This window comes from Serinus canaria, chromosome 8 (assembly GCF_022539315.1).
Source record: "Serinus canaria isolate serCan28SL12 chromosome 8, serCan2020, whole genome shotgun sequence".
NCBI classification, from domain to species: Eukaryota; Metazoa; Chordata; class Aves; order Passeriformes; family Fringillidae; genus Serinus; species Serinus canaria.
Genome location: NC_066322.1, coordinates 9,321,067 through 9,347,799, shown reverse-complemented (window position 1 = coordinate 9,347,799; position 26,733 = coordinate 9,321,067). Strand labels below are relative to the sequence as shown.

Genomic DNA, 26,733 nt, shown 5'->3' with positions numbered 1-26,733 from the left:
ACACAGAAGCAACCGACCCTTCCTTCAACCTTGCATTTCTTTCATGAGTCTGTGAAACCATTTGCATAAAGGATTAAAATGGAAAAAGCAAATATCTGGAATCAGGGGGTATAGCTAAGTTACAGGAGGCCAGTGCCACCAGAGCAGCTCTTGTGAACTAACTCTGTCCTTCCACAGTCACAAAAATATGAAGAACTGAAGCAAGGCTTGCTCTGTAGGTCCTAATTTGTGCTTGGTCCCAACTGGCAGCTGTTCATCCTAATGAAAAGCCACAAAACAAATCAAAGCAAAAAATACAGAAGAGCACATATTTGCCACCAGGTACAGGGAACACACCTTTGCCTTCAGTTTAAACTACTCATTCTGCACGAAAGTTTTACACAAACCAAAACGGACAATGGAATTACTCAGCCATGTCTACAGCTGAACACTGCAAGAATCAGAAAATGACATTTTTATTGGCATGCAACAATAATTTCCAAGGATGATGACTAAATGGAAAGGTTTATGACTAGTCCACAGGGCACGTCAGAGTTTCTCATAAAAAATCTTATCTTAGGTTGCAAATTCCACTGCCTAATTAAGTCCATGGAACTGTAGGTCTGTTGATTTTGCAGACAATAAAATATGCTAGAACTCTGATCTCTATTAAAAAAATAAAACAACCAAAAAAAATCAATCGAAGCACAAAGGCTTCTCATAAACTAACCTAAATGTTAGCTGTTACTTTTTTTAGAGAGGCAAACAGAAACGTTTAAATAAAAGTCAACTCAGTACTCTTCCAATTCAATTCATTACTCTTGAAACAGTAGCTTTCAACTGTTACAGCACCACTTACAGGAACACACAAGTGGAAAGTCCCCCGTACTTGAAGCAAAAACCCTCCAGACCCTCCAAGGAATACAACATTAAGAGTGACCATCTACATTTCTATAGCACGTCTTACCTGAAGGCCATAAAGCAAACAGACACTCACATACACTTGAACACTCGAGCCTGTCATTTACGCGTGATTCACGTATTCTTATAGGGCTGCACTTAAACAGTAAAACTCGAGCCAAGCCCTCGCACCTCTTGGCAAAGCGAACATTTCCAAGGCAATGCGGGCCGGGCAAAGATCCGCGCCGGGCACTGCCAGACCCTTGCCCCCGGATCAGAGCGCGCCGTTCCCGCGGCGCCCGCCGCCCCTCACCTGCCGCCGCCGGGGCGGACGCGGCCCCTCCGCGCACCTGCTCCCCGGAACGCCCCGGCTCACCTCCCGGCAGTGAGACCCCTCTGCCGGAAGGGAGCCCCTTCCCGGGAGCAGCCCCGCTCCCCGCCGCAGACCCGCCCGGACCTGCCCCGCGCCGCCCCCGCGCCGGCCGTTACCTGAGCGGCGGCGCCTGCAGGGCCCGCGGGCGGCGCGGGCTTTCATGGCCGCATCCCGCACCCGCGGCCCCTCAGCACCCCGGCGCGGGTCCGCCCCGCAGCTGCGGCCGGCGCGGGGGCCCCATGTGAGGCAGGAGCCCGGCTGCGGGACCCGGGGCCGCGACCGCCGGCTCCGCCTCCTCCTCCTCCTCCTCCTCGCGAGCGCTACCGCCCACAGCGCCGGGGCGGGAACCGGACGGGAGCCGCCCCTCCCCACCAGCCAATCGGCGCCAGGCAAAGTGTGATGGACAGTGCTTCTCAACCAATGGCAAAAGAAAACCGGGCGGAGGGATTCGCAGGTAGTCCGCGTGAATGCCCCTTTCCAATTGGTCATGGGCGCTTGAGCGACATTCTATCTTACCAATCTCAGGAGCAACAACAACCCCCGAGAGACGCGCGGGAGGCAGCGGCAGGAAGGAGAGAGGGAGTTGCTAGGGGCGCCTCGCTCTCATTGGTCAGCTCTTGAGGGCGGGTTATAAATAAGAGAATCAGCCAGTAGAAGAGCGGTCCGGCAATGATGGGCGGGCGGGACAGCCAATCACCGTGTGTTTGTAGCGGCGGTGGCTGAAGCGGTCAGTGGGGTGGGCACTCGGATGTCCCGGTCCCGGTCCCGGTCCCGGTCCCGGTCTCAATCTCAATCCTTGAGCCCTTCGCATGCTGCCCGCGGTGACCGCAGCTGGGCTCCATGGTGGCAGCCCTGCTGCTATTGCCTCTTACTACCCGTCCACTGATGGGTTTCCCGCAGGACCCTTCCCTTCCTCTGGTCTCCTCCTCTCTCCAGGACGGGCAACTTCAGCCTTTACTCCTCCCGATCTTCCCATCTGCCTGCCCCCCGCTCCTGGTGCCGGTCACACGGCTCTGCCCCGCCGGTCCCCGCCGGGAACCTGCTTAATCCAGCTCAGATATTCTGGGGGTTCGGCTGCCAAAATGAAACAAGCCTGGGATTTTTCACATACAAACTGCTGTTTTTCAAATGATCACTTATCCGCATGTAGGCAGCCTGTGACAGGTATGGAAAAAGACACCTTTCTCCCTGCTGCGACGCACTGCCAGATTCCGAGTATCCATTCCAAAGCGCGGCAGGACTAAAACATCTCATTAAACATTTGTGAGGGGGATTTGGTTTTGGTTTACATTGGCTAGAGGTTGATTTTTTCCCTGACCTCATCTTTGGCAGAGGCTGAGCTATTTTTACTGAAACTCTTCAACAAACAAAGTTCATTTACTACACAGTTATGGATAAAACAACCAAAGCCCAAAGAGTTAAAAAACAGAGGAGTTGTAACTAAAAATGGTCTTGGGCAGGAATATGTCACTCAGCTTTGCCGTTCCAAATTATTAGTAATAAATTTTCTCATTATCATTCATAATTAGTTTTACATCTAGTCTTTTCAGTGTGATGGAAAATGTGCTTGAGGGAGTTTGATGTTGGACACATTAGCAACAGCTCTAAATACTGAACAGAGACTTTTCCTTACAGTTGGATTAGAATCTCTCTGTTCTGCAATGTCTTGATTAAATTTAGTCTCAGAATTTCAATCAAGAGTCTACAGTGAAACTTTGTATGTTTAACTACAAAAGCTATTATCATCTTTGCACAGGTAACAGATTGAAAGTACTTTGTGTGGGGGCAAAAATGTCTTGTTTTCTTAATTTCCTCCTGGATTTCCTTCACAGGAAATTTTCCCACACTCACAAATGTTAAATATCAACCACCTACAAACATCTATTCTAATGACAGCTCAAACACAGGCTGCAGCAAAGCTTTGGTAATTGAGCCATTAAAAATTATTGTTATATCCATCATATTTTAGAGAGTGACAAAGCAGATGGAACTACCCAGATCCATCAGTCTTTTTTCTCTATATTCAAGCAGAATTGAGTCTCAGAATAGAGGGTTTTAGCAAGATTTTTTCTTTAGAACTTTTTCTTTTTTTAAGTTAAATTTCAGTGTTTTATATTTTGCTGGAATTTATCTCAGCAAGATTTTGTACAGTCAGCTCTGGTGTCCTTCATGTCAGGGTCCAGTGATCCCTGCGACTTCGTACCCCGTTTAAAAAAAAAACAGTATCTCCCTGATATCCTCGTCCCTGCTGCTTGGGGAGCTATTAGTTGGCTTTAAGATGACATCTGCTGGTAGGTTTTGATTACCGCTCTTTTTAGGACCTGATCCCAGAACTACGCAAATTAATTATCGTTCCCCTGTTTCCCATCAAGAAATTTACCTCCTTTTTGTTTCCCAAGCAAGATACGTGTAATTCCTAGTTTTGGGCTGCGAATGTCTTACTGGTAATAGCCAGGAATAAGCACTGGTGCAAAGCAGCATCATTAAAACACGCCAGAGAGATCCAGTGAAGCTGAACCTCAGTCAGAAACACTCACATCGTGTTTTATGTAACATTGCGAGAGGTCGTGTGACTCGTGACGCTACTGAGCCCTGTTTTGAGAGGGAAATAAAACCGTCTGAGCCCTCCAATGGCTTCATCTCAACGGCAAGTCCTATTTTTAAAGCAGAAAAAACCGGCCATCTCAGCAGGACTTTGTCCCACTCAGTCCCCGTCCCCCCTCGCAGCTGAAAGAGCACAGGGGCGCATCTGCAGCCTTGAAACCTGCAGAGAACGAGAGACTCCTGCAGCCTCTCTCTGCTTCCCGGAGAGAGGAAAATGAACGCCGCACTAGAAAACTCATCAAAGAGACTCATCAAAGGCAAAGCCTCGCAGCGCTCTCGGTTCTGGGCATCTCCTCCCCCTCCCACAAGGGCCCCAGCCTGTAAATGCCTGTGCTCAGGGTATTCAATCCCCTCTCCTCCGGGTGCCCCCAGGCTGCTCCATGCGAAGATCGGCCACTCCAAAAAGCAGCTCTGTGCCTTTGCGGTTTGCACCTCTCTCCTCTACTCGGATCACTTCGGCTTTTTAAATGTGACTGGTTTGGCAAAGGAGCAGCGAAGGGTTCACTCACGGCTGGACATAAAAACAGACCGGAGAAGGTGGGTGAGAGCAGGCAGAAGGGGGAATTCCCTTCCTCTGAGATCTGGAAATGCCCCGGAGGAGAGAAGTTTGGGAGATTTCTCCTTCCCAAGAAGAAAGCTGTTGCAATGATTCCATGTAAATTTACCCCCACTGCAGCAGAGCAGGTGGAACCCAGCAGAGGTTCTGTGGGCTCCAAAATTAAACAAGTGCCACACGACAGCGACTGTCTCTCTTCCCTCCCAAGGGACCAAGACAGTGGTTTGACCTCACAGTATTGTGATGAGATTGGGCATTTGAGTGATTTAACCCACTAAATATTTTTTGTAATGGAACCTGTCAAGAAAAATCATCTTTGGGTAGGACTGGTCAAATTCTGCTCTGATTTACTCCCGTGGAGATCTGAAGTCATGTCGCAGGAGCTGGAAGAGAGGGTCCCCATGGGAATTCCAGGAATTTTCTCTTGATTAATGTCAACATAGGTCCTTTGGTAGGCCCTGTCCTAGGTGGACATTTAACAGAACAGCCATGAAAAAATGATTCCTTTAAGTTTCCAGGTACACACAAACCCCTAGATTTTGAAAACCATCTAAATGGGTTCTCTGGGAGGAACATTCTCCCACATGTGCCTCCCTTATCCAGCCTTGCAAGTGTCCTTTGCAGAACCAGGACAAGTTTGCCTGTGGGCAAGAGGGCATTTTCTGCTACTCGGAGCAGGGGAAGGCACAGCTGGGGCTGTGCTCTGACCCCCTGCCCCTTGCCTTGTCATGCCCATGCTCCTGGCAGCAAGGAGGGCTCTGTGGGGGCAGCCTGCACGCTGTCCTCTGCACAAGGATGAACCTGCTTGCTGCCCAAGTGGGTTAACAATTCTGTCTCACCACTGGTGCAGATGAGGTGGCCAGTGTGTCCTTGTGCTCTAAGCCGTGCTCCATGTCAGCCCAAACCCACCACCACACGTCTCTGCACGAGACCTGGCAACCATGGGAATGTCACAGCATCTTCCATGCTCCTCTTCCAGGAGGCTGGCACAGCACCAGACACCCTGCCTCGGGAACTGGAAAGGGATTGTTCTAGGGCAGATGGATATGCCCAAACTGACAGCTCCTGTACTGACACTGGTGCCGCAGCCTTGTGCTCCCCTGCCTGCTCATCATGGCCATCTGCTGCCTTGGCTGCAATTCAGAGCCTGCTTGCCCTGGCACGCTGCTGTGGCATGGCTATCACCAAGCTCCTGGTGGTACCCTGGTTATGGAGTGGCACTGAGCTGACCAGCTGGCTCCTGCCTTCTCTGAGGTGCTCCCAGCCATGACGCTGTGCAAACACTGGGACAACGAGCCAGGACTGACCCTGTGTCACTGTACCTTGCTTCAGCCCTGAGCATAGCCCATCACACCATGCCCCAGCCCTTGGGATGTGAGGAGCAAAGGGTGAGACCCCAATACTCAGGGCAGGCCTGGGACATGGCTTCTCTCAGCAGCATCTGGACTTTTGAGATGTCTGAACACCAGTTTTGTAGGGGAAAACCTTAAGCATCTGATGAAGTTGTATTAGATTTGTATTCAGTCACCAAAGTGCAGAAATACAGATTTGCACTATCTTGGACCATGGTGGACGCTGAAAGAGGCCACACAGTCCCAATGGCCATCAGTCCCACCTCTCCTGCATCACATTGAGGCACAAAAGGGTTTCTGCATTGCCTGGCATGCTGTCCTCACTCCCAGCTAATGCAGGTTATCTCTGGGATGAAAGCACAGCTGTTTGTGTCCTCAGGCTGCACAGCAGCCTCTCCTCCTCTGGTTATGCTCCTCACACTTGCACTCACTGCTTATCTCTGCAGATACAGCAGTGAAGAGACTTTTTCCTTTTGTGGTACTGAAATTGGAGACCTCTGCCACCACAGGGTTCTTCAGCTAGTCCCCCCCACCAGCCACCCCAGGCTTGGGCACCTTTAGCTCTGCCCCTGCTTTCTCCAGCCCTTTTTGCAGAGCTGCAAGACCTACAAGTACCCAGATGCTACCAGATCCCTGCTCAGCTCTCTGAGAGATCCCACTCTCTGATCAGCCTGCCCCCAGATACATTTAGGTTTCTCAGACCCTTAATTTTCCCTTCACTGAGCCAGTGAAGTCACGGTGTTAATTGTCCCTTGTCCAGAATGAGTCTCTAACTCTTATGCTTTGCTGTCTGATCCACATTTTTTTGGGGTTTTTTTTTTTCAGTTCTGTTCTTCCTTTCTTCCTTTGCTGGGCTACCAAGCTGTGGAGAGCTCTTGGAACAGAAGATGAGTCAGGACAGATATGCAGAGGGAAGAAGATGATATTCCAGCCTTGAAGTCAGGTTCACTGCCTGCGTCATTGTTATTAAAAATAGATGAATGGCAGTTCTCCTCACATTGGAGGAGAGACACAGGAGATGTAATATCCTGGGCTGCTGAGCAAATGCTCTCTCTGTCTGCCTGCAAGTCCCACAGTGGCAACTTCTGCTCTTTGATAAATTCTCCTTTCTTGGCTCTGACTTGTGGGATTTAATTTGCCTTTCATAAAAAGAAATGGTTTAATGTTTCAGCTTTGGGAGGGGGAATGACTCACTCAATGATTAGCTCTTCTGCTCTAGTCAGTTGACTTCCAGCTTCCTTGAGAATTGAAAATCCTTACAAGTGCCAAGTTGTCTTCCATTGAGAGCAGGTCCTCTCCTCATTCTGCACTGAAAAGCTTCTGGAGGATGAAAGCAGCTGTTAAGGGATGATACCTGGGCCTGTCTACCCCAAAACCATCCTAATCATGCCCCATCCCTCAAGGGGACGGGGCAGGTTGGGATCTGCTGGGCTCTGCAAGGCCAAGCTGACATGGGCACCAGCTGTGCTCCCAGTGTCCCTGCAAAAGGCAGAGGGGAGAGAGGGCAAAGCACAAGAAATTAAATGGTTTACATGAGCCCAGAGCCCAGGTGAACCACCCACATGACCAGAGCCACCCCTCTGCTCAGGACTCTGCAGCAACCACTCCCCCCTGGGCTGGTGAGAGAAGTGATCACTCTTCAGGTTGTGTGGGGCTGCAGGTGATGGTGGCAGCAAGGCCAAAGCTCTGCCCACTTGGGGGGCACTCAGCCGGTCATACCCTGGGTTTGGGTGGGCACAGCCCAAGGACTGAGTTTACTTGTTCTTCCCAGGGCCAGCACCTCCATCCCTCCTGCCTGTGCCCTTACTTCCCCTCAGCTCTTTTGCTGCCACTATTTCCTATTCGCTTATTTTTCTATTATCTGCTGCTTCCTATTAAATTACTATAACCAACATTATCATCTCTGGTCTGCTCCATGACTTGGCTGGCAGCCAGGAAAAAAAGCATGGGAGCTGAATAGAACCACTGCAAGAGGGAGGTATGACAGTGGCAGAAGTTGATGTTGTGGTTTTTGAGCACAAAACTTTCTTTCAGAAGTTATTCTAAGTCCACAACTCTCAGTGCTACCCAGACCTGTCTGATCTAGATGCTGCTAGGGCTTGCAAGGGTGTTTTCAGTCTTACTCAAGAACAAGCCATGAGCCTACACAGACACGAGGGGCTGCTGCCTGCTGTCTAAGGGGAATGGTTTTGCTTACTCCATGAGAAAGTAGCTGTGTACCAGTGGGTTGTTAAAGCTCCCCTTCTTTTTGCTCTCTTCTCCAGGGTGGGACATCAGCAGTATCATCTTAAACACATTATCACACAGATGCTGTCCTTTTTCTTGCTCCCAATTGCTCCTTCCCTGCTATGGGGAGCCACAGGTACCTCATTAGTGTCTTAATCCTGACGGGTAAGGAGATCAGCTAAATAATAGCAGTGACCTGCAGGGGGTCTCATCTGCCCAGAATTATGGTGCTGCTCACCAGCCCCTCTGAGGACTGCCAGCGCCCCTTCCTCCTTGTCCCCCAGCTGATGAAAATCCCCCGTGCAGTGTCTGTGTGCTTAATTAAAGCACAGGGACCGGTAACCTTGACGACTGAGAGCCACCCTCTGTAAGCCAGCTGAGGTGGATATTATGGTTTTGGCCTCTCCAGGGAGAGGCCAGAGCACAGAAGTGAGCCAAGCACACAGGCATTGGACAGGCTCACGAGCTGTGGGCACAGCCAGCAGTGCCCATGTCCCCTGGAGCTCGTGCCCTGCTCAGGGATGGGTGCCTGGGGACATGCCCTGGTCCCTCGCTGGTGAGACCTGGCTCCTGGCCTGGGTGATGCACAGTGCGGGACGGAGAGACCAAGCCTGCCTGGAGCAAAGGGGGCTTTGGTCTCTTGCGTAGCCTTGCAACCTCTGTGGGCAATAGAAGACTTGTATAACCAGCTCCATAGTTGTAATGTGCTTAAAAGAATTCCCTTTAGAACTGGGACATTTGTAAAAGCACAATTACCTCTGCCAGAAATGGTACAGCTAGTTTTCCTGGCAGTAAGTAGCGAGCAGCTAGAAACACATTTCCCATGAGGGGCTAAGATTGAATTTTACTTTTTCTTATAAAGCTGGTAAAAGGCATGATCAGTATCAGATCAACTCTCTTCTACCTCAGAACTGAGAGCAGGAGCTACCAAGCAGCTCCATATTGAAAAAAGGGAGGCAAAACTTGCCTCCAATGTCCCCTGGTGCTGCAGGCACAGGGATCTGATGGAAAAGGGAACCCACAGCCCCACCTCTGCCAAAGCAGACTGAGAGAGGATCAGCACAGACCATGCCATGACATGGGACCTTCTTCTTCAGAAATACTGGACAGAAGAGAGCAGTCAGACTTCCTGAAGGATGGCTCAGCCTGCACAGTGCCTGGATGAGGCTGGCCAGCCCCCAGAGGCTGGAAGGGATGTGAAGCCAGGGGATGTCCCAGGGGCTGCAGGATGCCCTGAGAAACCAGCCGTGGCACATTGAGCACCCAGCTGAGCCCTGGCTAGGGCAGTTCTCCGGGGTGCTTGGAGCACCTCTGCACCCAGCTGTGCCCACAGACCCAGGTACCCTGAAACTTCCCTGAGGCCCCAGGATGATGCCCCACGTTGGGCTCATCTGCTGTTCCCATCCCTGCATAGGACAGAAGAGGGGGTGTCAGACTCAACTGGGGCTGCCAAGAGCAGATTAGGAAGTGGTGAGATCCTCGTCTGGGGTCACCTGAACCACTGTCTATGGGGGTGATGAGGTGATGCAAACCTAGACTAAGGATTCCAAGAACAAAGCCGGGACTGGGGGTGTCCTGTCCGAACCAGGAGTGCCGGGGACCAACTGGTGATGCTGGGGGGGTGCGAACCGAACCGACGGTGCCGAGGACCGAATCGGGACGGGAGCGAGAGTGCGCTGTCCGACACGGGGATGCGGGGTACCGGGCCGGCAGCTGCCCCCTCCCCGCTCCTCCGGGGCAGGGGCTGGACCACGTGCCGCCCGCCCCGCCCCGGCCGCCGGCCCGCCCCGGCGCCGCCCCGGTGCCGCCGGCGGATCCAGCGCGGATCGGCCCAGCATGGAGGGGACGCGGCGCGCCCTGCTCTGCCTCGCCGCCGCCTGCTGCCTGCTCTGCGCCCTGCCAGGTACCGGGGCGGCCGCCGAGGGGTGCCGGAGCGGGGGGGCTGACCGAGGGGATCTCGCCGGTCTCGCCGCGGCAGGGAGCGCAGCACCGGGACAGCCGTCGGGGCAGCGCCGGGACTCGGGCTCCTCCGCCCGCTGGTGGGGCTGCGGGAGAAGGGGCTGCCCCCACGCAGGGCTCCCCCTCCGGGGAGCAGCGTCCCGGGCCTGCCCCCCGAACTCGGGCGAAATGCCCTCGGACCTAGGCGCCGTCGCCCTGGCGGACGCCCAGGTGAGGCGGCCCAAGGATGCTCGGGGGGGTCCCGGGTGAGCCCCGCGCTCCGGGCAGCAGCCCGGCCGCCGGTCCCGGCCTTGCCCATACAAGGCACTGCCGGCAGCGCTGCTCCCGCCGGCGGAGCCACCCGGGCTCACCTCCCATCCGGCGGGATCCCGAAGGGATGTGCGGGGAGGGGGCCGACGGTGCTGGAGGCGCTCCCCTCCGGCATCCAGCCCTGTGAGCCGCCTGCCTCCCGCCCGGCAGCTCGCGGGTGCCTACGAGCCGCTGCTGAGCTTCCCCCCGAGGGAAGCCCGGACAAAGCCCGAACTCTGCCTCCCGCAGCACGACGGGACGAGGGCCCTGTGCTGCGGGGAGGGGGGCTGGACGGATGGAGCTATTCGCGACGGAGCAGGAGCCAGACCCCGGGCCCAAGCAGACTCCCGGGCCGTATTTCGGCTCTGCTCTGGGATCAACACGTCCCCACGTGGGCAGACGCAGTCTGCAGCGTGGCTCTGACAGCCCCGTCCACCGACACCACCGAGCTTTGCCGCGTGGCTGGAGTGTGCCCCCAAGTCGGGAGGCTGTCACCTTCCCCGTGACCCTGATAGTGATAAAGGCTCTGTGCAGTTTAGAAGCACAGAAAGCAAAACGTGTTTCTTCTTTGTGGTTGAGAAAAACCCTTGGCCAGACACTGTTCAGATCCCAGTACCGTGAGGGCAGCTGTAGAGACCAGGGGGTGACGCACAGAAACTCAGTTTCTAATAACTAATTAGGGCTCTGAAAAGCCTAGAATAGATGCCTGTGGGGCTGAGCCTCAGCAGCGAGAGTAGCGCTCAGGATGAGGTTTTGGGTGCCGGATGCGGCTGGGTTTGAGGCTGAGCACTGGGAGCGATCCCAAACCAGCGCCCTTTATGTGGGCGAAGCTGCACTCCCCACAGAGAGTGGCTGTGCTGTGATGGGCTGTGGGGAGGTGACCAGCCACTGGCAAAGGACGGATTCAGGATTTCCACCGCTGAGAGGAGGAGGAGCTCTGAGCTGCCGGGGACTGTGTTCTAGCCCCTGTCTCACACTCTGAGCACACTGGGAAACCCCAGGAGCCCCTTGCCCCAGCTGGCTCCTAGGAACCTTTTTGCTGCAATGTCCAAGACTCAAACTGACAGAATGTACCAGAAATTAAGATTGCACTTCCTAGGATCTTTGTTGCTTAGTGTCCCAATCCAAGATTTTTCACAGTCTCAGGAAATGGTGCCTATGCAGCTCACCTGGTCCTTACCCTCATAGCTTTTGAATATGCTACCCAGTCCCAACTGTGGTTGAAAGACCAGATGTTTTGTGAAAATAGAAGATGGATGGAAGAGATGCCACTGATAATAAAATGCCCCTTAGCAAGCACAACCCATAATGAGACACCAGAAAATCTCAGCAGGACAATGGTGGGGGAAAGGAACAGTTCACCCAGAGATTAGCCCCAAAGTCAGCAGTCTCAGACAAATGTGTTCAAAACTGGGCTTGTCCTAGCTCCATGAGTGCTCTCTGCACTGCTCCCAGCACAGATTCCCTTTGCTCCTGCTGTCTGGCAGTGCCTGCTCCCACTCCCCATCTGGGTTTGCAGCAGGGCCACAGAGGAGCTCAGGCTGCTGCTCTCCTGTGCTCTGCCCACCCCGGCCTCTCAATGCAGCCTTTCTTCGCTGCCTGTGGAAATCCACTTCCTCCAGCACCATCAGCCTTACAAATGAAACCCCGAGTAATTTTGGTCTGGGCATTTTTCTGCCTCTCCCTCCCATGCCGAGCTGCCTTGCAAGCAGTGAGAGCAGAGCAGGGCTGGGAGCAGCACGAGCACATAAAGCCCTGTCTGTGGGCACCACTGGGGCCATGCACACAGGCAGGCAGAGTGTCTGCTTCAAGGTCCCACTGACGATTTTCTGTGATTTTTTCCCTTTGTTTGCCAAGGGCAAGGACAAGTGGATGGACTTGGCCCCACCCTGACAGGACAGCTCCGGCTCTGCTGCACCCAGAACTGAGCCACAGCTTGGTCCTCTCCTCTGGGTGTTTCCTCCAGTAGTGTGACCCTGCACTCCCAGCCCAACCTTTCATGTCATGTCATCAGTCTTTGATTCCATTTCTACACATGATTTTCCCTCAGCCCCAGGGACAGGGTAGGCCTTGTCTCCCTGCTGCCCTTCCAAGAAGGCTTGACCTGCTGGGCAGGGGCAAAGCACTCACCTCCTTCAGCTCCCTTGGCCCCATCCCTCCAGACAAAGGGGAGCTGAGACAATCTAAAGCACAGAAGTCCCTGTTCCTCCTTCCTTTCCACCTAGACCCTCTCGGTGGGCAGACACAGTTCTTGCCACAGAGTTTTCCCTTGGTCTGTGATCATCCCCACAATGCTCTCTGGAGGCAGCTTTCATAGGACTCAGTGTCACCAAATCTGGGGTTACATCCTGAGCCCTGTAGGGCTGCCCAGGGCAGGGCAGGATGCACCCCCCAAGCCTCAGAGCCTGTGGAACCAGCAGTGTAACTGCTGGAAAAACCTAAGAGCTGCTCAGGGCAGGTCAAGCTTCCTGATGTCCAAACTTCCCCCAGTTCTTGCCACACTGCACTGGGGAGTAGGCTCCCTGCTGACATGGGGCTGCTATTAAGGCAACTGGCTTATTAATTTCTCCTAATGATGTGAATGCTTCCTCCACTGCAGCTGTGACTCCTGAGGTAAGCAGGGCCAGGCTGGCTGATGCCAGAGCTCCCTGCTGTTGCTGTATTACTGGGGTTACACAACCCCAGAGAAAGGCAGGCTTCCCAGGCCATGCATGCCGTGGGTGTGCCCAGCAGCTTCTGGGTGAAGGAGTCTTCACCGCTGCTCAGTGCCCTGCTGAGGAACAAAACCAGACAGCATGGGAGTCTCCCAGGCACCTTCCTGCCAGGCAAGGTGCTCCATAGCTGTATGTGGCCTGTGGAAAATGACTGGCTGCTCTGACAGTGGTAGCTGAGCAAGGCAGCCTGCTCTCCCTTTTCCCTGCCACAGAAATTTAGGATAAGCCCCCTTACCTCTAAATGGGGAATCAGTGATAAAGCTTCCTGCAAACCTGTAGGAAAGAAGTTTTTTGCATTTCTCTCCCCTGGCTGGGTGAGGAGGGTCTCATGTGGCAGGACCAGGCAAAGTGTGACACCCTGGGGTGCTGTTCCTGCAGGTGGTGATCAGGCTGGTGCTGCCCCACTGCAGTGTGCTCTGGGCCGTGCTGTTTCTCTGCTGCTTTATGGGTTTTCCTAGTACTGAAGTACCTGTTCTTGGCATTTGTAGTGCTGTTTCCAGGGTGCTCATCCCTGTTGCTGCAGCTCTTGCTCTGCCCTGCTCTGCCATGCCACTGTTGGCTGGTTGTCCTGGTTCCCAATGCAGTGCCATCTGTTGAGGTGATAGCGCTGCCTCCCCTTTTTGTCTCCTCGTGGTTCAAGCTTGTGGCCCGGTATCCACAGATGCCCTGAGGAATCCTCTTCCTGCCTGCCTGGGCAGTTGGGTGCTGGGCTGTCCCTCCCCAGTGCCACACTTGCTCAGCACCCCATATCTAATCTGCCCCTGTCTCGTGCTCTGCTCGTGGCCACCTGCCTTCCAGTCAGGAGAGCTGGTTTCTATTCTTATCCCTTACCTCAGCCCTTGCTTTGCAGCATGCCTGGCCTGGCAGCTCTCCAGGGCTGAACTGGGTGCTCAGCACCCCCTTTTCAGCCCCCCCAGTTTTGGTGCCTGCAGAGCAGCTCACAGAGGCCACAAGGGGTTCAATGAATTAAACTGCTGCCATGAAGAGCTTCACGTGGTCCCCAAGCAGGCTGCAAGGCTGGATGCCTGCCTACGCCTCCCGCCTGGACTCCTCGAGCAGAGGGAGTCTGTCCAGCCTCTCAGCCAGGATGGGGATGGGGACAGTCTGGACATCAGCCCTGGCAGGGAGAGCACTGGAGCCTGTGGCAAATGCAGCCTCTGGCACACTGCCTCCATCGAGGTCCTGCAAGGTATCCAATGGAGCTGAGCTTAAAAAGCAGCTGCCCCTTGTACCCGATCCTGTCTCTGAGCTTGCTTCACCACCGCTGAGGGTGTTTGCTCTACAGCATCCCTGGGTGCATCTGGCACCTTCCTGAAGGGCTCCAGAAATCTCTTCTGCTGGTTGTTTGGGTTTTTTTTATTATTATTCCAGGAAAAGAGATCAGGCTCAGCTAGTATCTAATCAGGAGCTATTCCAGTTCTGCTTTTAAATGAAATGAAGGGCCTTGGTTTTAAATCCCCTATATGGCTTTATTTGCATTTATACTCGAGCTTTTTTTCCTTGAAGAGATTGTCTAATTACTGTTGGTTGGTAACCATAAAATGTAATAACTGGCAACAAGATAATTTCTACACTTAATGAAGTAGTTTGCTAAGCAATAAGATATAACTGCTTTGATACATACAGGTTATAGTTTATGCTTTTAAACATAGTATTTTTCCATTTTACTAGGTTGTTTGTGAGTGGAGCTGTTACACTTAAATGGACACTTAAATGGAAATTGAATTCATTTAGTGCACCAAAATAGCATTGTAGAAGGGTTTGGGTGCCTTTTCAGTGAATCAGAGCAGTGGTTTGACATGCATTCTGTAGGAAGCTGATTTAAGTGAGGTGCTATCCTCAGACAGTGACAGCCTGTGCAAGAGGATACATCAACACCAGGGAGTCCAGCCCCATGGGCACTTTCTCTGAAATCCTGGGTGAAGCCTTCTCATCTTTGTGCTTAGCTCTCACCTGAGTCTCTGTGCACTTTTCCCAATGGTGGCTGCAGCCTGCACCCTGCTGCCCTGCTCTCTCCCTCAGTCCCCAGGAGACAGCCTGCCATGGGCTTCCTCACCTTCATCTCATCCTAAAAGGGATTTTAAAATTGTTCAAACCTATGATTGGAGCTAGGTTGGCGTTGACCTTTGGGGAGCTCAGGCTGCTGTTACTGCCAGACAGGAAGGTGGGTGCAGAGGATGCTGCTGAGAGAGGCAGGAGGGTTGTGGCAGAAGCTTGTTGAGGGGCTTGTCCAGCTGAGGCTCTGCCCTTTGTCATTGTTTTATTCTGAGAAGTAAATAGATGATGGGGTGGCTGCTGTGGCAAAGGATGGAGACCACGGTTTCCATTCTGTGTGACTACCCTGGCACAGCAGTGACTCTGTCCTGCTTGCGCAGACCTTCCTCAGCCCCTCGCCTGGCCCCAGCCCTGAATCCTGGGCAGGGTGCACAAGGCAGGAATGGCCCTGTTTCCTGCAGAGCTGGCTTCCTCCACTCTGTTTTAGCATAATTTGCCATGTCTGTTTTGGGGCTGGAGGGAGTTTGGTGGAGGTCCCTCCGTGTTGTCAGACAATGCTGGAGAGGGGTCGAAGCTGTGGGTTGATGTTCAGAGCCCTCCCTTCCCCCAAAGAGCTGTGTTTCCCACCCTTATCCAAGGCAGGGGCTGCTTCTTGGTTGGCTGCATCCCTCCTCCCCTGGGACCACTCTCTTCCTTTGCCCCTCTTGTTTCCCAGACAGAGGTCACTGCAGTCAGCACAGTCTGATGGGAGCTGCTGCTCCAATTCCACCAGCCCTGCCCTAATGTGGTCTGGGATCTCTGCTTCTCACCCCGCACAGGCTGAGCCTGGGGGTTAGCACAGACACAGTGGGGCTGTAGCCAGGGGACCAGCTCTGCTTCCGCAGGCTGAAGTGTAACCAAAGAAAGCTCACCCTTGGTCCCTTATCAGGGTAGCAGATATTCTTATGGTCAGAGCTCTTGCTCACACATCCTGGGACAGTTGTAGCTGCTCTGTTATGAATTCAAGGGTGAGTGCACCTTTACCAGCTGTCTTGGGGTGCTGCAGCTATCAGGTCTTGAAGAATCACAGAAAAGGTGAAGCATTCACACTAACTCTTTCCATTTGCATCTAAAACAAGGACATGGTTCCTCTTGTCTCCTGAGGCTGGTGAGGGCGATGCCTTAGGCAGTACAGCCATGGCTTTCCTGGCATGTGGTGCAGGAAGCAGAGCTTCTCCAGGAAAACTCGTGAGGAACGAGCTCTGACCCGCATCTCTATAGGTAACTGATGAACAGCTAAAACCATCAGCACCCAGTGACTGGGGCAGCAACAGCTGCGCTGGAGCTGGGGATTTCCCGACCTGTTGGGTACCAAACTCCAGAGCAGACCAGGAACTGGACTCCTGAGGATCCCAGCCCGGGCGGGTTTGCTGGGTCTGCCCCGGCACAGGCAGCAGTGCTCTGCTCTCCCCTCTGTACTGCAGGCTCTGCCCCGGGCTTTTAACATCTACAGCTCACAAGGAACAAGTTGCCCCTCTGGGGGATTTCCCCAGGTGCTTTACTTGGTGACTGTGCTGGCTTTCGATGTGCCCTTACCCCTTAGGAGCTGACAGATGGATGATGGGAATCTTTTGTCTGCCTGTCCCCGGGTGATCAGGATTTGCACAGTCCTTTGTTTCCTTGGCCATTCTAAGGCTCTTGCCTTCTCTGTCTTCCCACCATCATTCCTTAATGTCTTGAATTTTCAGAATGTTAGTCTGGATTAGGCTCTCCTTTGTTTCCTGAGCTGGGTGTGCTGTAATGTGCTGGGCTGGATGACTTGCTAATTGAGGTGCCATCAACACTTGCCATACTCAAAGCAGTCCCTTGTTCCTCACCTGCTAATTTAAAATCTCTTTGCAATCCTCTACAGATCAGGTTTTTCACACCACAGTGCGGTGTTACACCAGAGCGGCCCATCCACCCGGGAACCATTTTATTTGGCAGTGATGGACACTAGATAATTCTGTGGGAAGAGAGAAGAGCTTAGGGAAATGCCAGTCCCACTGGCTGTCCCTCTGGCAGACAGCAGGAAGCTGTGCATGCAGTGGATTGAGGGGACCTGCTTGTCCCCACAGGCTGTCCTGTCCCACAGCACCTCGTGGCAGAGATGCCAGTTCCTGGCATGCGGGGATGTGTCCTAGTGTGTAGGGCCCAGACTCATCTGCCTTCCCTCTGACTTGCCTTTTGTGCATAAAATCACCCATTTTCCCCCAAAGTTCAGGCTATCTGGGTTCTGCCAGTCCATCAGAAATTCAAGCAGTCTGGATTCTGCAAGGAACTTTGGTGCTTGAGGTTGGTAGAGACATTAAGACCCATTTCTCCTAAAGACCCTCACTCATGGAGCTGCTCATAAAGACATTAGCACCCATCTTGCCTATCACTTTTCTGACCATAAAACTGGCATGATGGCTGCAAAGTTGCTCAGGCCTTTGTGCAAGACAGCTCTCTCAAATCTTCCTTCTGCATGACTCAAGTCATGACTTGTCACCCTGTGAGAGACTGTCCCGGACACAGGCCAGCTATTCAGAGTAGCACATAGCCAGGCTCGCCACTGGCCAGGCACCTGGCCACCACCTTTCCTGTTTACCCCATGGTGACAGCAGGGCTCTGTCTCTGGCTGTGCAGGAGCAGGCAGTGGGGTTGGGGTGTTTACTGAGCAAGCATCCGCCAGTGCCCAGCCAGCATCCGGAGCCGGTGGGATCCCACCCCGTGGTTAACAGCAGTGCTGTGTTTAGGGCTGGAAATTGTCACATGAAGACCTGGGCCTGTTGGTGCCTGGTCCCAGGAAACCCAGCCCTCAGCCCTTTTCCTTCCAAGTGTTATTGGTGTATCCTACCCCTGAGCTCCGTGACAGAGCAGCTCGCTTTATTGGAGGCATCTTCTGGCCATGCACATCTGGATCCAGGAGAGGCCAAAGGGAGCATCACTTAGGTCTTTGGTCTTCATGTTTGAGTTGCTCCAGCTGGGGTTCCCTGGGAGAGCTCGTTCTCTGAATGTGCTGAGCAGGGCTGTGCATCCCTGTGGGAGCCCTCCCGGGACTGGGGCCCCGGGCTGGGGAAGCACAGCTCCATCAGGCTGCTCCAGGGCTTGAATTCTCCAGCTGGTCAGGGTACTGCAAAGATCTTGAGAGAGCGATGTATTGTGTCTTTTTTTAGGGCCTGTTAAGTGCTGTAGCTGGAGCAGAGCTCTGATAACTCTGTCTGTTCTGAAGAACTTTTAAAAACTGCTGAAATTTCCCCAAAACAGTATAAGAATGGGCTGCCTTGCTGGTGGATGAATGTCTCTTGCTTATAGCATCTGCTTTGGATGCTTCTTCATTGTGGGGAGAAGGGGCATGATGATGGATTTGCTTCAGTACCTTTATTTTTTTCTGTAATTAGCTCATCAGTCCTCTGTGGCTTGGATAGAAACTTTAACAGAAATTGTCAAAACATTGACTATTGAGACATTTTTAAATTGGAGAGTCCATCCTGATGTGGCTACATTTCTCTGTTTTCTTCCTGTTTATACCCTGAAAAACCCTCACAGGATCTGTGTTTGTGAACAGGCAGTGTAAGAGCCTTTTGGTTTTCCTCCTCCTGTATGCTGTCACACTGTCTAGTGGATCTGGGGGGATCTTTGCTTGCTGCAGGTTCCCTTCAGGGAAGCTGCCCCTTTTTGCTGTACTGGGAGGATGAGTAGCTCCCCATTTCTATGACAAGAGTTGTATTTCATGGTGGTGATGTGTTCATAAATAGCTCATGAAGGCAGCTCCCAAAGCACACCCAGCCCCGTTAGCTGTAGTACTCTTGCTGCCCATTTCACCTTTCCCTCCAGCAGAACCCCACACTACTGCTAAGGTGACTCACAATATATGCTTTACCTTTGCCATCCACAGTCTTTTTAAATATCACTTTTCTCCACTTCATTGGGCCAGGGGAGCTAGAAAGTCTTCTTCCACATTTTCCTTATTTGCATTTTTTCAGCACCACTTTTGACTCTTTCTTAATAAACCAAAGAAGACTTATCTAAATTTCTTAAAGAATCAGGTCTCAGGTGATACTTTCAACAAGCTCAAATCCTCTAAAAACATTTAAAAGTTGCTCAAGGATAGAGAGATTGGTTGTGCTGACCCTAGAGAACAACAGCACAGGACTGGAGAGAGAGGAGGATAAAGTCCCCTAGAACAGATCCCTGCCTCAAAAACCAGGAGGACAGAAGAGCTGTTTGAATCCTTTTCCCAGGTGTGACCTTGTGCTGGATTTGGTTAAATAAGTTCCATTTCTGTCCTTCCCCTCTGTTTCTCCTCTCACTGTGGGATCTCTGACAAACTTCTCTGTTTCACAGCAGAGGGTCAGAAGACAGCAGAGGCCTTGGTGTCACTGTCGCCTTTTCCTAGCACAGTGCTAACCTCGCTTCAGCCCAGGGAAGCCTCTGACGTCAGTCCAGTGACTGCTGCCATTCCTCAGACAGGCCTGGAGAAAAACCTGACTGCTGCAACACTCAGTGCCACGGGGGCCCACGCTACAGAGGTGGATGATGCCTTCATCCCCACCACCCCCATGGCAGGCTCCAAGGCAGAGAGACTGCAGGCTTCTACCACTGCCAGTCCTGGGGACATCGCAGTTACACATCCTGAGCATGACAACATGAGCTTGTCAGTCAACAGCAGCACTGAAATCCCCTCCCTTACCTTGACTGCGAGCACTCTGGAAGAAAACCAGCCCAGCCATGAAGCCACAGAACCTTTCAGCACAACTGAAGAAACAGATGATGCCAGCAGTGCAACCCCCACGCCTCCTCTGAACACTGGGCCGGGTGAGGTTTTGCCCTTACTGCCTGTGCACCAAGTCCTGCCTCAAGGATGCACAACCTGGGGATGTCTGAGCACTCTCCTGCTAACTGGAGAGAGGGAGAAGAAGAGCTAAGCAGAGCCAGTTCAGTGCAACTTATTTGCAGAGATGTCAGTTCAACATCCTCTTTGCAAACCTCATTAATTTTGGTATTAATTGTGCTGGCTGCTTTCTGATTGATTGTGTGCAGGGACATTCTTCATATATCTAATCAGAAACAACATGCCTTAGCAGCACTGCCTAGCTGGGCCTTTCGGGCATCAGGGCTGGGGGCTCAATAGGAGCCTCCCTGGAAAAGCACCCCCTCCCTTAACACAAAACATGGAGATGGGCAAGCACAAGTGACAGCTCATCCATCCCTGGGCAACCACAGGAAACCCTACCCTACCTTCAGATCCCTCTGGGCAGCATGGGAACTGGTTATAGGGTCTGCAATCCCAGTTTTGTCCATCTTGGGGCCTGCCAGGCTGTCACACACCCCTAATGCAAGGCAATCACTGATTCATGTGTTCATGCACAACTGCATTGTTTTCCCTGGCTTGTGTCACATGCTCCTGCTGTTCTGTGACAACTGACACAGCCTCAGGGGATGCTGCTACCCAGTCCCTGGGCAGCCCCCTTTGTGCTCCCTGTAAGGAGGGATGAGAGGCCGGTCCCAGTGTCTTGCTCTGGGCTGATCCCCAGCTGTGTGTAAAGTTGTTTAAGCTTGTCTGCTTGTCCTTTGTCCCCAAGGACAGGCCTTGTGGGCCCAGCTGAGGTTGGCTGACATTGCAGATTGGCACATATGAAAACTAAGAGGAGTTTCTAAGCACTGTGGGTTATACTGTGGCTGTGCTAAAGGCTCTACTTGTTTTCCAAAGGGCTGACAATAAGCTGCTTTCCTGTAGTCCTAGCAGTCTTTCTTACAGTCTGGCTTCCATCTTGTCCAGTCCCACAGAATTGTGTGCTTGCACTGGATCCTTTGAAATAACTGCTTGTTCCTATTTTGCAGCAACAACTAACAGCTCTCAGTCAGGGCTTTTTGATGGGCAGACCCCGAGGCCCACAGCAGCAAGGTCTGAAACCAAGCCAGGAACGAGCCCTGTGGGTGCCACAGAGGAGAGCACTGTGGAGCCCAGAACTTCCTCTGCTCCCATCTCCACTGTACGGAGCACGTCCTTCGCTACTGCCTCCAGTACAGTGACAGTGACACCCCTTGTGACCAGCTCCATGTCTGCCAGCACAGCTGCCATCCCCACCAGCACGCCCACACTGGCACAGTCATTGGAGCCCAGGCAAGAGAAGACTTCTGTGTTGGATGTTGGTGATGATAATTCAGGTAAATGCTCTGCTTTTAATAGGCTGCCCAGGGAGGTGGTAGAGTCACCATCTCTGGAGGTACTTGAGGAAAGACTGGATGTGGCACTCAATGCCATGGTCTGGTTGACAAGGTGGTGTTAGGTCATAGGTTGGACTGATAATCACAGAGGTCTTTTCCAGCCTGTAATAGATTCTGAATTGTTTTGTACCTGTTCTCACAAAACATGGCAAAGGGCTGGAGCTACCTCAAATTGCCTCTTGGTTGTACTGAGCAGAACCAGAAAAGACAAAGCTTTGCTGTTCCAGCCCTTGAAGGCTCTCCTTTGGCCTCATTCCCTTGGTCTCCTTGCAGAGCTCCCCAGTTTGGCTGGTAAAGCGAGGGCTGACCCCTTGGTAATCACTGTGATCTCCGTGTTCATTGTCATGGTGGGCATCCTGGCCCTGGTGGGCTTCCTGCGCTACCGCCAGCACAACAACCACATGGAGTTCCGGCGCCTGCAGGACCTGCCCATGGTGAGTCTGCCTCCAGCCCAGCCCCACGTGGGCTGCCTTGCCACTGACTGCTTTGCAGTTCTCCTTCATTAGCAATGCTTTGGGTGTTTGCAGCAGCACCAATGCTGATCACACACTCCTGTTCCTCCTTAGGTCCCTCTCCTTCCATCCAAGGTTTGAGTCAAGACAGCAAGTCTCAAGGCTGGGCACTAAAGAAGCTCTCTGCCTTCCCCTCACTCTGCAGGGGAATGCTGAGAGGTTAGAGAGAGGAAGGAGAGCTCCATCCAGGCTTGTCCTGAAATGACACCTTCCTGCCCTCTCCTCCTGTTTTCTGATAGATTTGCTTTGTAACTATGACAAAGCAGATTTTATGCTCTGTTCCAGAGAGGTTGTCTGTTTGTCTGTCTGTCCGTGTTTGACCCTTTGAGAATATAAAAATATATGAGGGTTCCAGAGGCTGGACTAGCTCTGGAGAAGCTGCAAATAACTCCCTGAACTTTCTGGAACAGAGGAATACTGCAGCTAAGCAAGCAAGCTGATGCTGTTTCAAGCTGAGTGGAGTTTTCAACAGCCAGAGTTTTCCACATCCCTGCAGCAGGCAGGCAGTTCTGCACACACCTCTTCTCACCAAATGCTGCAGCAGGAGGGAGACTGACAGTTCAAAGATCCAGGGACTGCACAATGACAGCGTTTAGGTGGATGGCTGGGCAGATGGCCACGCTGTGAGGTGTGGCTGAGAAGGCTGTGCTGCCTGCACAGCAGTCTCCCAGGCTGGGACCATGATGCCACCTTGCAGACATCTCATTAAAGCACCCTCTTCTCTGCTTCTAGGATGACATGATGGAGGACACCCCTCTCTCCCTCTACAGCTACTAGGCAACCAGGCTGTCTACTGCCCAGAGGAAAAGGCCTTGAGGACTCAGCCCCAGACGATCTGCTGAGGAATGAGGGGCTGTGATTTGCACACAACTGAAAGATCCTTTTCAGATGGTTTTTGGTTTTAGACATTTTCAATAGTTCAGTGTTGAAGTTTCTATGCTGCAAATCAGAGCCCAAGTCTGACCCTTTTCTTCAGGCTCTCCTCAAAACAATGCCCTAAAGAGTTGTCTCCTCCTTTTAGTGTGGCAACCAATTAGCCAAAACAACCTTTGCCATGGTGTTCTGCGTGGATCTCTTCTGTTGATCTTGGTGGCTGCTGCTTTCAAAGGAGGTGGGCAAGTGTTTCAGATTAGGGCTCTTAACTCTGGTGGTGTCAGCACAGTGCCAGCAAAGGAGACTGCTGTTTTCTAAGGAAGCCAAGGATGTGGAAATCAGTTCTCTTGGGCTCCCTCTTGTTCTGTATTTTTAAGGTTGTTTGTTTTGGGGGTTTTCTTGCACTTTTGTTTTTGTTCCTGTTTCAGCTTTAGTCCCAGGATTGGCATTACCCATCCTGAAACACCTACAGGAGGATAAAAGACTACTCTGCTTCCTTCCTAGATGCATACCTTTTCTCCTCAACCAGGGAAAAGAGTTTTGTGGCCACTGGAGAAGTGCGCCTGCTGCTTGATGTTGCTTTGAAGTTGCTGGGAGGAAATTGAACATAATATTACCTTAACTGAGCTTGATAGGACTCAGTCTATTGCCAATTAGACACACTAATTTGGTCTCACCACAATTAGGAAACCGTGTCTCCTACACTTGATGCTTTTGACATATGTGTAAACTCCTTTCCCAGGCCCAGTAAATGCTTTAGTCCATTTCCCTGCCTGGGCTAACACAAGCTTTTCCTCAGGTACCTCCTACTTTGCTTCTAGCATCTGGTTGCTGGAAGTTGTACAGAGCTGGTGCTTGGCTCTCCCTCCTGTGCTATGCAAGGTCAGAGCTCCTCTACTTTCTGATGTTGGTCTTTTGAACCAGTTGTGTCTTGTCATGAGGACAGATCCTGGATGTAGGTGCCTTCCTCCTCTTCCCTTTCTTGGTGTTATGCTGATTAGATTCTGCACTTTTGCCTCAAAATATCACTGCTGTAGACTGCATCCAAGGCTCTTGAGGCCTCTCAAGGAAACCCATAGACCAGAGCCTCTGAGTATAAATCAGAGGAGCTTTTGGTGCCCTTGTCTCAAAAAGACCGGAGTGTGTGTGACATGACAATCTTCATGTAATTACACCTGCTCCTGTTTTCTAACTCACATTTGACTGCAGGAAAATGGAAACACATGCCTTCTCTAGAGTGTTTGATTTTTGATAAAGCCAGTTGCTCCCTCAGGATACAGCAAGGGCTAGAGTTTATCTGCCACATTGCTCTTCAAGCCTCAGTTTCTCCTCTCCTTTCAGTAGCAACATCACTGAACCCCACAAAGGACAGATACCAGGCCTCGCTTGCAAAAGTACATTTTTTTTCCCCGGTGCTGTTAGTGGTTGTCATAGCAGGGAAAGGGGTAATTCCCCATCAGCTGAGCTCAAGTTACCTGGAAAGCCCAAAGGTGGAGCAGAACCGGTCTGGGTCAAATAGATGAACTGGGTAAGGCAGCAGTTCCTCCTCCCTGTGCTGCTGCTTCCAGAGTGGCTGACAAATGGCTGCAGTGCAGTTGGGCTTCAGCTTGGCCTTCCATCTGTGTATTGATGCCCAGTAAAATAGGGAAGAGGGTTGGTTCACTCCTATGATTGCATGAGAACTAAAGAGCAATTGTCACAACTCCAAAGCTTTTGTATCAAGCATTGTCTGCACAGAGCCATCTCCCTAGCTACAGACTTGTTTCCCCTGCCGGAGGGCAGGGTGCTGCTGGTTTTCGGCACAAAGTTGGCAAGTTAGTGGTGGAAAACAGAACTCCATCCTGGCTGGAACTGGTGCAGGCTGGCATATCTGGGAAGTGTGTCTGCACACAATCAAAAGGGCAGAGGCTGGTTGGTCTGGTTTCCCATGCATCGCTGTGCAGGGGAAAGGGGTGAGGAAAAACTCGCCCAACACCAAAGTGCAACTTTGTTTGTAAAATATGTTGATAGTGGATTTTTTTTTTCTGCAATAAAGTTACAAATGCCAAAAGTGTCTCAGTCCTCGTATTTTCATTGCAAACATCTAACTGAAAAGCTGTTATAGATCACGATGAATCCAGTGATAGATAAACAGCAGCAGTTTGGGGCACAAAGACTGACAGAGCTGATAACTAGAAAATGCCAGATAGCCATGAACCACAGCTCTGACAGTTCAGAAGGACACCACCCCCTGCCTGTGTTCCTTCTTGTCAGGGTCATTCCTGGTCTGGGTAGAGTGAGATTAATATGTATACAGTTAAATCAGATTCAATGTGTCTTAGAGAACCGCACCAGACCAAATAATTTAATCTACACCTTTAGACTCTCTTCTTTTGCCTCTGATTGGAGATATTCTCATGTTGTCAACTGTAACCCCAAACCTTATTTACAGAAATATCCTGAAAGCCAGCCCAATCCAAACCTAGGTAGTATCTGTCATGCTTCTTTCTATAGTACAGTAGACAAAGCAAACTGAATGGTACATACTTCTTTCTTTTTAGCTTTACAGCTGTTTTGAACTCTTCAGAGCTCAGACCTGCAGGGAGGTAAGTGCTCAAAAGCCCAGTTTCTGCTACAGACCTGCTAAGAGTCTCCTAGCTGTTAAAATACTTTGGCAAAATCAGTAAGCTCATTTCATAGATTGCTTGTATTAAAGATTTTCTATTGCAAAAGCAAAATGTGGTGAGTGAAACTTCTTGGTAATTTGGTTTATGCTGTTTTCTAAAGAGTTCCTACTACAAATCTAGAAGAGCAAATCCTTGGAAGATCTAGAGCAAGGGGAGAGCAAACAAAGACTTTGTAGCCTAAAAAATGCTTGCTGACTAATCTGAAGACATGAGGGTGAACTCTTAAACCCTGCAGAGATTTCAGTCCTGTCCCAACACACAACCATGCAAAACAAAACAAACATGCCACAACTAAACCCGTCTTCTCAGGTCTAAAGTCAGCATTATTCTGGTGGTTTATACTGGAGTGTTCTCTGCTCTGCCTTTTTACCTCCAAACCCACTCAGAACTGATTCATTTTCTGCACAGCAAACTGCTTAGCTGCCTTGTTGGAGAGGCAGCTCAGAGCAGGGCTGTGCTAGCTGGAGAGGCAGCAGCAGGACAGGCGTGTGCAGGCAGCCACCCCTGGGACACACAAAGCTTTGTGCCTTTGCCCAGCTGAGTTCTGACCTTCCAACCAGACGATGCAACCTCTGAGGTGGCCAGGTTCGGAGATGGAGCATGGGCCAATGGTGTGGGCTTCACCTTTCCTGTGCAGCAAAGAGAACTGACGGAACCAGAAACCAACTGTTGCCAGCTCATGCATTTCTCCTTGAGCACAGCTGTTGCCTCTGATGGGGTTTAGTTTTAATGCCTCTTAGGCTAAGGCACGACTGTATTACTAATTACCAGGGGACCAAGAATAAACTGAATCACTTGGGTTTAAAGTTAAATAGAAAGGAAAGAAATACAGGTAAAAGAAAACCTGAGTTTGAGACCCATCTGCCTCCTCTGACCTTCCCTCCTCCTCTCTCCAAACTCCTGTTTTGAAGGGAAGGGGATCTGAGAAGCTGAAAAGTGACAGTCCTAGAGCTGCTGTGCCATGGGCAGGGCTACCTGTGCTTCGTGCCATTTCTCTGCCCACTCAGTTGTCCTTCATGTCTCAGTGTCTGTATTTTAGCTTTAGACACTGTATTTAACCATCATGTCACTGCAAGTCTGTAAATAAGGCTACAGAGGGTGTTCAGGGACAGAGAAACTGCCACAAGGAGCACTGGAGTGGACAAGGCAGTGAGTGGGTCTTGTAAGACAGATCATCCCATAAGGATTTCCCATGGATAATAGTCTGCTGTGCTTGCTACCACTTAAAACAGAATGAAAAAGGCATTCCACTGATCCAGGGAGCAGGAGTACAGAAGGAAGCCAGTAAATTTTCAGTAATGAAGACTATGAAATGATGCAGAACCTGGAAGATTTTCCTAGCCAGTGTTCTTCTTATACCCAGGGGAAAACAGAAATGCCTACTGTCATTTCCCTGACACCTGTGAAGGAAACAGGAGGCTGCTCACCTCCGCATTATTTATATTTAATTTTCTATAACTACATCAAATCAGTATAAATGTGGATTTGTCATGGGGGAAGTGGGA

General features: G+C 51.5%; 3 protein-coding genes across 8 annotated transcripts in view; 2 read left to right on the top strand and 1 right to left on the bottom strand.

Annotated features, from left to right (window-relative positions):
- Positions 1-26,733, top strand: part of NASP (nuclear autoantigenic sperm protein) — a 189,046-nt gene that overhangs the window by 96,632 nt on the left and 65,681 nt on the right. The gene's annotated exons all lie outside the window — the stretch shown is intronic.
- Positions 1-26,733, bottom strand: part of TESK2 (testis associated actin remodelling kinase 2) — a 105,209-nt gene that overhangs the window by 74,311 nt on the left and 4,165 nt on the right. Inside the window, exon 1 of one of the 3 annotated variants that reach the window (XM_009088672.4) lies at positions 1,369-1,571. The exons of 1 other annotated variant lie outside the window; for it this stretch is intronic. The gene's annotated coding sequence lies outside the window, so the exon portion shown is untranslated. Of the gene's footprint in view, positions 1-1,192; positions 1,247-1,368; positions 1,572-26,733 lie in introns of those variants that run through there. One more of the 3 variants, XM_018912385.3, reaches the window with a different exon arrangement.
- Positions 9,790-23,405, top strand: LOC103815174 (mucin-5AC-like). Of its 3 annotated transcripts, none has more exons than XM_030226804.2 (5): positions 9,790-9,893; positions 19,297-19,764; positions 20,791-21,117; positions 21,451-21,611; positions 22,422-23,405. In XM_030226804.2, the coding sequence occupies exons 1-5, from the start codon at positions 9,827-9,829 to the stop codon at positions 22,464-22,466; spliced, it is 1,068 nt and encodes a 355-aa protein (XP_030082664.2). In that variant the 5' UTR covers positions 9,790-9,826; the 3' UTR covers positions 22,467-23,405. The 3 variants fall into 3 exon arrangements, with proteins under 3 accessions (XP_030082664.2, XP_030082663.2, XP_030082665.2); XM_030226803.2 differs by having other exon boundaries at positions 9,791-9,893; positions 19,294-19,764; XM_030226805.2 differs by lacking the exon at positions 22,422-23,405 and adding an exon at positions 21,744-22,415 and having other exon boundaries at positions 9,791-9,893; positions 19,294-19,764.

Bases quoted from the DNA above. Each gene is read 5' to 3' on its own strand.
- LOC103815174 (XM_030226803.2), top strand. From the start codon at position 9,827: ATGGAGGGGACGCGGCGCGCCCTGCTCTGCCTCGCCGCCGCCTGCTGC. The intron at 21,118-21,450 runs GTAAATGCTCTG...GTCTCCTTGCAG, and splicing joins TGTTGGTGATGATAATTCAG to AGCTCCCCAGTTTGGCTGGT. The intron at 21,612-22,421 runs GTGAGTCTGCCT...CTCTGCTTCTAG, and splicing joins GCCTGCAGGACCTGCCCATG to GATGACATGATGGAGGACAC.